The sequence below is a fragment of the Triticum aestivum genome, chromosome 1B, assembly GCF_018294505.1.
Source record: "Triticum aestivum cultivar Chinese Spring chromosome 1B, IWGSC CS RefSeq v2.1, whole genome shotgun sequence".
Lineage (NCBI taxonomy): Eukaryota > Viridiplantae > Streptophyta > Magnoliopsida > Poales > Poaceae > Triticum > Triticum aestivum.
This window is the reverse complement of record NC_057795.1, coordinates 167798227-167807273: the sequence shown is the minus strand read 5'-3', so window position 1 is coordinate 167807273 and position 9047 is coordinate 167798227. Positions and strand designations below refer to the sequence as shown.

Here is a 9047-nt window from a genome sequence, read left to right as displayed (position 1 = left end):
CATCACCAACAACTCTCTCGTCTTGGGGAGGGCAATATCCATCATCATCTTCAACATCACCATCTCCTCTCAAACCCTAGTCCATCTCTTGTGTTCAATCTTTGTACCGGAACCTTAGATTGGTGTTTGTGGGTGACTAGTAGTGTTGATTACATCTTGTAGTTGTTTACTATATGGTTTATTCAGTGGAAGATTATATGTTCAGATCCATTATGCTATTTAATACTCCTATGATCTTGAGCATGATTATCATTTTTGAGTAGTTACTTTTGTTCTTGAGGTCACGGGAGAAATCTTGTTGCAAGTAATCATGTGAACTTGATATGTGTTCGATATTTTGATGGTATGTATGTTGTGATTCCCTTAGTGGTGTCATGTGAAGGTCGACTACATCACACCTCACCATATTTGGGCCTAAGGGAATGCATTATGGACTAGTTATTGGATGATGGGTTGCAAGAGTGACAAAAGCTTAAACCCTATTTTATGCACTACTTCGTAAGGGAATGATTTGGATTCAAAAGTTTAATGTTATGGTTAGATTTATTCTTAATAATTTTCTCATAGTTGCGGATGCTTGCGAGGGGGGTTAATCATAAGTAGGTGGTTTGTTCAAGTAAGAACAACACCTAAGCACCGGTCCACCCACATATCAAATTATCAAAGTAGCGAACACAAATCAAACCAACATGATGAAAGTGACTAGATGAAATTCCCATGTGTCCTCAAGAGCGCTTTGCTTATCATAAGAGACCGTTTTGGCCTCTCCTTTGACTCAAAAGGATTGGGCTACCTTGATGCACTTTTTTACCATTACCGTTACTTGCTCGTTACAAATTATCTTGCTATCAAACTACTCGTTACTTATAATTTCAGTGTTTGCAGAGAATACCTTGCTGAAAACTACTTGTCATTTCCTTCTGCTCCTCGTGGGTTTGACACTCTTACTTATAGAAAGGACTACTATTGATCCCCTATAATTGTGGGTTATCAAGGCTCTTTTATGGAGCCGTTGCCGGGGAGTGAAGCGCTCTTGGTAAGTGGAAATCGGTAAGGAAAAACTATTTCTACGTGTTGAAATTTATTGTCACTTGTTACTATGGAGAACAATCCTTTGAGGGGTTTATTCGGGGTATCTTCACCTCGACCGGAACCACAATTAGTTACCACTTAACCTACTGTACTTGTCCGGGGATATACCCCGCGGTGTAACCCGACGGATGTATGACCCGGCTGGAACATTATGACTCACTGGCGACCCGCCTGGACCTGGCGGTTTATGACTCATTGGAGACCCAGCAGGCGGGTCAGATGGACAACAAGGCCCAAGGCCCAGACGGCCGGTTCATGTTATGGTGGGCCAGTTTATGAGGAAAGGCATAAGGAGTTTTCCCTTAAGGGGGCAAGACTAGGATTCCGCTTGTTATAGAATAGTCCTAGTCCTACTAGGACTCCACATGTAACCCGCCCCTCCAACTTATATAAGGAGGGGCAAGGCACCCCAAAAGAGGGGGGAAGTAATCTCTAAGGCTAGACACAATTAGGAGAGCTGGTTTATGCGGCGACTCCCTCATGAGCATAATGAGACTTAGCCACAAACAGCATGTAGGGCTATTACCAGATGATGTTTCCCGGGGCCTGAAGCAATCTAAATCCTTGTCTTGTGTGTTGATCCACCTCGCATCTCTCATCTCGATCAACCCCTCTCAAGCTACCACATAGGTGCGTTGGCCTCACGACTAAGTCCTCACACTAGGACATCTGCTGTGACAAATCCACGGCAGTTGGCGCCCACCGTGGGGCTCACGCACGGCAGTGTTGAGTTCTTGGAGGGATATTAATTAGGGTTTCGAGAAGTTTTGCAAATTTCCAGATGAAGGAAAGTTAGTTTTGAAAGGATCTACATCAGCTTTGGTCAAGATCAGAAATTGTTTATTAATGGAGTTTATCCGGTCGGTTGACCGTGAACCGCCGGCACCTCGTCGGGTCTCCAGGAGAGGGCCCGCCGCCGCTGATAACTTTCCCGCGGGGTCACTCCTCGCGTTTGATTTTAAGCTGCCGCGCCTCAAGCAGGCCTGCCTCCACCTCGCCGGATCGACTCCATGGATCCCGCACCACGTTTTTTGCCACCTCGGCCAAGGACTCGAGTGATGCCTCCATGGCTAACCTCGCCTTCACCCTCGAATCCGCTTTGGTACGTGAGTCGTTGTACCCACTCCGAGTGGCCCAAAGACTCTGCTTCGGCCACGGACTCTATGCTGCTGTCGCTATCATCTGCCTGGTCCCGTTTTTGTTACGCCTGGCAACCGCGCGAGCCTCCGCGGATGAGCCATGCCGCGCCTGCGTCCCCGAGCTGCTGTCCTCGACCTTGTTCGAGTGCTACATTGATTCGCCACCGCAACCACGGGTCGCGCGTCGCCTCCTCCGGCTGTAGTCCCTGAGCCGCCGGTCGTATGACCCGCCATCGGAGCTGCAGTCGTGTCCATTTTCAAAGCAGCCCAACTCGGACTCTTTTTCTGCCGCTTGCGCGGTCTAGCCTTGAGTTGCTTCCTCCGCCGGTCTCCGTTGAGCTGGCCTCGAGCCACCTCTGCGTCGAGTGGCCGTCTACTCCGAGTCGCGCTCCTTCTTCTGAACCGCTGGTGCCGTAAGTCGTTGTCTCCGCTCCTGCCAGTCACCGGGCCGTCGACGGGTCTGTGCTTTGGCCGAGTCGCGGTTGCGATTTCTGCCTCCGCCGCTTGTGTGTCAAGTCGTCATTGCCCAAGTCTCATCGCGCAGTCTCTGCCTCAAAATGCCACCTCTGGGTTGCCAATTTCACAGCGTGAGCCCCCACCCATGGGTCGGTCTCCACTGCAAACGAGTCGCCATGGGCTCGCTCTAAATCGCCAAGTCCATCCATGCGCCGGCGCCCCTTTGTCGCCTCTAAACCACCCAGCCGCCTCATGTCGCTGATGATTGAGCTGCCTGCCTCTGCATGCGAGCCGCGCCGACGCGCCAAACCGCCTCCGCTATGGCCGACCGCGAGCTCCCCTACCTCCAAGCCGCCGGCCGACGTTTGTAAGCCGCTCTCCGCAACCGTCGCCCTTGCTGGCCTCTACCAGCCGCCTTTGAGCCGTCGCGCCTGAGCCACGGACGCCTGCCCTTCTGTTCGCGCGTAGTCGTGCTTCTCCCTGTTGTCTTCACTGTCGCCATGGCCCCGTTACTGCTGGGTTTCGAGCGGCCACGCTCTACTTCGTGCACTTCCTTGAGTCGCTGCTGCCGTTTCAAATCGTCAGTCAGCTTTGTTGAGCCGTGCTACCTCTTGAGCACTGCGTTGGTTTTCCCTTGAAGAGAAAAGGGTGATGCAGCAAAGTAGCGTAAGTATTTCCCTCAGTTTTTGAGAACCATGGTATCAATCCAGTAGGAGGCTACACGCAAGTCCCTCGTACCTACACAAACAAACAAGAACCTCACAATCAACGCGATAAAGGGGTTGTCAATCCCTTCACGGCCACTTGCGAAAGTGAGATCTGATAGAGATAATAAGATAAGATAAATATTTTTGGTATTTTTTATGATATAGATTGGAAAGTAAAGATTGCAAAATAAAGTAGATTGGAAACTTATATGATGGAAAATAGACCCGGGGGCCATAGGTTTCACTAATGGCTTCTCTCAAGATATCATAAGTATTACGGTGGGTGAACAAATTACTGTCGAGCAATTGATAGAAAAGTGCATAGTTATGAGAATATCTAGGCATGATCATGTATATAGGCATCACGTTTGCGACAAGTAGACTGAAATGATTCTGCATCTACTACTATTACTCCACACATCAACCGCTATCCAGCATTAGGGCTGCAAACGAGTCGAGTTCGAGCGAGTTGTAGTTGGCTCAGCTCAACTCATATTAAAATTCGTGCGAGCTCAAACTGAGTGAAGCTCGAGGTCGAGCTGTAAAACATGACTCATGCTCAGCTCGTAACGATCTCGAGTAGATCTCGAGTTAGTTTCGAGCTAAACGGAATAGTAAAAACTATAAAATATCTGGGGATTATTCCAACTAGATAAGGCACAACACGGCATAAGAAACCACTAAAAATATATTATTCCAATCAAGACGATAATAATGTAGTTTAATCAAAGTAGTTTGACTTATTCTCTCATAACCAAAAGTCTGGCATCAACATAAGCTAACAATTCACGTCTGATATATAATTGGGAAAACAAATTATTCGCCGAAGATCATAAAAAGTTGCTGCAGAGGGTAGGCCGGAGATGGTCTTGGAGCTGTAATAGGACTTGAAGTAATTCTCCCCATCACCGTACCAAGAAGTGCAACTGGCCTGCATATTAGAATTTATTAGTTTGCAAGATAATACAAACAATGCAACAATTCAGGTGAATGTTCACCATAGTCTATTTGTTTCTTACTAATCTGTAGAAATGATCGAAGGATCTTTATCCAGAAAAGGAACTTCAAGTAGGTCATCCTGGTCTTCTTTATCTTGAGAATATTTGTGCACAACAAAATCGTAAGATGTACGTATATACATGTTAGATGATTTGAAATATATGGCATAAACAGAGTATTCAGGAACTCACCTTGTTAGCTTTCTTTTTCTTTTGGGAGCCTCTAATCCAACTAGCTGAACACACCAAAGCCTCAACAGTATTTGGGAGTAAAGAGCTTCTATAATTATCAAGCACTCTGCCTCCAGTACTAAATGATGATTCCGAAGAAACAGTACTGACTGGCACAGTAAGAATATCTTTCGCAACCTTGGATAGTATTGGATACCTTGATGAATTTTGCTTCCACCAAAGTAGCACATCAAAGTCTTCTGAATGATTAAGTGCAGCCTCATCTAAGTATGCAAATAGATCTGACTTGGAAACCTTTTTAGCAGTAGTCTTCATGAAGGTACGAAACTGAGTTGAAATTGCCATGAGACTATTGCTTGATGTCCCATTTTCTGAAGCGACGGCCTGATTATCCACTTTCTTTTCTGCTGCAACCAAGTTGGCTGTGTGGTCACTCTCATAATGTTCATACAACTCCTTCAGTGTTGAACTTACTGAGTCAATGTTGTGTTCAATGTCACTAGCAACATATATCTTGGGAAAACAGAAATTAATTAGATCCATCTTGTACCTTGGATCCAGAATTGACGCTATTGACAGCAAAGTACTGCACTCTTTCCAATACTTCTCAAATTTCTGAAGCATAGCATTTCCCATATCCTGCAAGAATTTATCTGTAGAGGCAGATGCATCATCGAGGACCTTCTTAACATTCACAATTAGAAGAAAGAACTCATTAGCTGTAGGATAGGTTGATCCAGAAAACATAGTGGTCGTCATGTTCAACACTGCTAAAATATCCCTTATTTTAGCATACAACCTCCACTCTTCACTAGATGGCTCCCACTTATAATTGGCATCCAAATCTGCATAATGTAAAAATGCATTTTTGAAAGAAAAGGCATGCTCAAGCATCTTGTATGTGGATCCCCATCTAGTTGGAACATCAAGACACAACCCCCTCTTGGTTGACATGTTAAGTGACTTGAAAATCTCAGTAAATTTGTAGAGGCGAGATGGCGACTTCTTCAAATACTTAACAGTTTGCCTGATGTTCTCAATGAGTGGTTCTATAGCCTTTAGGCCATCTGATACTAAAAGGTTGAGTATATGAGCAGAGCATCTGACATGAAAAAATTTACCATGGAAAAACACACTTCCTCTGGCCTTAAACTTGGACATCAGTTGACGAGCAGCCACGTCATTGGAAGAAGCATTATCAAGAGTTATAGTTGCAATTTTGTCTTCAATCTTCCAATCAGAAAGGCACTCAAATATAGCCTGAGATATCACAATACCTGTGTGTGGTGGCTCCAGTTCAAGAAAACTAATCACACGGTACTGCATATTCCATTCTGAATCAATATAGTGTGCCACCAAGCTCATATAACAGAGAGTTTGGTTAGAGGTCCAGAGATCACATGTGAGGCTAATTTTGCCAACATGCTTAAGTTCCTTCTTCAGTGTTTCCTTTCGGGACTTAAAAATCTGCAAACATTCATTTTTGATGGTGGTTCTTGATGTCTTCTGATAAGAAGGATTCAAAGTCTTCATCCGCACATTGAACCAGAAATGCTCGACCATGCGGAAAGGGTACTCATGGACAATTATCATTGTAGCAATAAGCTCACGAATTTTTGCATGATCATAGCCACCAGAGAAACTGACTACTGGAAGATCAATACCACATGCATCAGCCGCATCAAAATTCAGAGTGCCTTGACCTTTTTTGATGTTCTCCTCACCATGATGTGCAAAGCAGCCATCCAGATGCCTCTTCATTGTAGTTGTAGTTCCAGTCTTCGGGTACATGTACAGTTTGCTCCAAGCCTTGCACTTAACTTTTCTCTCTGTTTCTCCTTTTTTCTTCTTTGAAAGCACCTCAACCTCCTCAAAGTGATCCCATACATTAGAGTGTTTCCTCTTCCTGGATGATTTTGGCGATTCATCATTCTCAACCATCACAACTTCCTTGGCATCCTTGGCTTCATTCTCACAAAGGACCTAAGATTCAGAGGTATTAAGCATATGCGAACGAACATTAAGGTGCAAAGTATCAGTGATAAGGTTGTTCATGAAGATGCATTTTCTAGTATGTACTGTACCAATTAAGCATATGTGAACGAACATTAAGATGCATTTTCTAGTACGTAATGTACCAATTAAGCGATTGGGTGGACATCTAAAATACGAGAAGATGAGAAGAACATCTAAATAGCCCTCAAAAACAAGAACATCTAACTTACCAGAAAATGAGAACATCTAAATTACTAGACATACAAGGAAATCTGCAGTACGTCAAACAGTAGAAGAAGAACAGTCATATCGCAACCAGTAGACCTGCTCAAAAATCCAGGCATAATGGAGAGATTCAACCAGCAGCTAACAGTGCATACACACACCTAATCAAAAGCAGGGACTCCAGCCGTCTAGGGACCAGGGCGCGGCGTGCCGGGCTGCCGGCGTGGCAGCGTGGGAGTGCCGCCTGGGTGTGATCAGTTCGCGCCGCCGGTCGACGGGGATGCATGGTCATGGTGGGGAACGAGGGTGAAGGGCCGGAGGCGGACACGTTGACTGACGGACACGGCTGTGTTCTGAATCTGGCGATCTGCCGAGGCTAGAGCGGTGACTACACCGAGTAAAAGAAATGTTCACTTCGGCCTACAGTACTCTGAATCACATGCACTATATCCAACAGTATTTTACACGTGAACAATCTAACCATAAATCAGATCTTGAGAAGGAACAACAGATGTTGTTGATGTCATTCATTTATTTATAAATAGTATTACCAACCAGATGATGTGAATGTGAAAAAAAGGCTTACTTCGATCGATGGTACAGCCATCTCGTTGTTCCCGGGAGAACTCATGTTGATCTGTTGAACAAACCAGCAGCATACCGTGCTCTTCGTGGAAGAAAGACAGTAAAACGAAGGTCATATGTTGGGGATTTTTTTGCCAAAAATTACAGGGTCAGCCGATCACATACCATAATAAGGCCTGAATTTTCTCTACACTTAATTAAACTTCCATGTTTGCTAGTAAATAAAATGGAAAAAAATCTTGGACATCATATATGGTAATAAATTATCCTATTTCCATTTAACATATGATATGATCATTTAATATAATGATTTTATGCCGAGCTATCGAGCTAAAATCGAGCGAGCGAGTACTGGCTCAAGATCGGCTCGTTTCTTGATCGAGCTGCATAAAATGTTCATACTCAGCTCGTTTCTTTTCGAGTCGATCTCGAGTCGAGCCAAAAGACGAGTCGATCTCGAGCGGCTCACGAGCCTCGAGCTTTTCTTGCAGCCCTATCCAGCATGCATCTAGAGTATTAAGTTCATAAGAACAGAGTAACGCATTAAGCAAGATGACATGATGTAGAGGGATAAACTCAAGCAATATGATATAAACCCCATCTTTTTATCCTCGATGGCAACAATACAATACAATACGTGCATTGCCGCCCCTGATGTAGAGGAGATTCAAATATTTCTCATAGATAAACTTGATCATAAACCCACAATTCATCGGATCTCGACAAACACACCGCAAAAAGAGTTACATGGAATAGATCTCCAAGAAGATCGAGGAAAACATTGTATTGAGATTCAAAGAGAGAGAAGAAGCCATCTAGCTAATAACTATGGACCCGAAGGTCTGTGGTAAACTACTCACAACTCATCAGAGAGGCTATGGTGTTAATGTAGAAGCCCTCCGTGATCGATTCCCCCTCTAGCGGAGCGCCGGAAATGGCTCCAAGATGGGATCTCACGGGTACAGAAGGTTGCGGTGGTGGAAATAGGGTTTCGTGGTGCTCCTGGATGTTTTTGGGTACGTAGATATATAGAGGCGAGGGAAGTCGGTCAGGGGAGCCACGAGGGGCCCACGAGGGGGGGGCGCCTGTTGGAAATATGCCCTAGAGGCAATAATAAATGGTTATTATTCTATTTCTTTGTTCATGATAATTGTCCATTATTCATGTTATAACTGTATTATCCGGAAATCGTAATACACGTGTGAATACATAGACCACAACATGTCCCTAGTAAGCCTCTAGTTGACTAGCTCGTTGATCAACAGATAGTCATGGTTTCCTGACTATGGGCATTGGATGTCGTTGATAACGGGATCACATCATTAGGAGAATGATGTGATGGACAAGACCCAATCCTAAGCATAGCTCAAAGATCGTGTAGTTCGTTTAGCTAGAGCTTTTCCAAGTGTCAAGTATCATTTCTGTCGGGGATATACCCCGTGGCGTAAACCGGCCGGGAGTATAAACCGACCAGGACTGGATGATTCACCGGCTACCCGCCCGGTCTTGGCGGTTCATCAGTAACCCGGCGGGCGGGTCAGATGGATGACGAGGCCCATGGCCCAGAAGGCCGGTTCATACTATGGTGGGCCGGTTTAAGAGGAAAGGCAGGAGGAATATTTACCTTACAAGGAGTTGAGACCAGGACTTGTATCCGG

General features: G+C 45.0%; 1 protein-coding gene across 2 annotated transcripts; it reads right to left on the bottom strand.

Moving 5' to 3' along the window:
* Window positions 1-4064: 4064 nt before the first annotated feature.
* LOC123113961 (zinc finger BED domain-containing protein RICESLEEPER 2) lies at window positions 4065-7512 on the bottom strand. 2 transcript variants are annotated; one of them, XM_044535304.1, is made up of 4 exons: window positions 7391-7512; window positions 4585-6567; window positions 4414-4486; window positions 4065-4325 (listed from the first exon to the last, which is right to left on the bottom strand). In XM_044535304.1, exons 1-4 carry the CDS (start codon window positions 7433-7435, stop codon window positions 4300-4302), a joined length of 2127 nt encoding a protein of 708 aa, XP_044391239.1. In that variant the 5' UTR covers window positions 7436-7512; the 3' UTR covers window positions 4065-4299. The 2 variants fall into 2 exon arrangements, with proteins under 2 accessions (XP_044391239.1, XP_044391247.1); XM_044535312.1 differs by lacking the exon at window positions 7391-7512 and adding an exon at window positions 6966-7153.
* Between the last annotated feature and the right edge of the window lie 1535 nt (window positions 7513-9047).

Excerpts from the sequence above, each read along its gene's own strand:
- LOC123113961 (XM_044535304.1), bottom strand. The coding sequence starts at position 7,435 with ATGAGTTCTCCCGGGAACAACGAGATGGCTGTACCATCGATCGAA. Across the intron at positions 4,487-4,584 it reads AGAAAAAGAAAGCTAACAAG|ATAAAGAAGACCAGGATGAC; the intron begins GTGAGTTCCTGA and ends AATATTCTCAAG. Across the intron at positions 4,326-4,413 it reads TCGATCATTTCTACAGATTA|GCCAGTTGCACTTCTTGGTA; the intron begins GTAAGAAACAAA and ends TCTAATATGCAG.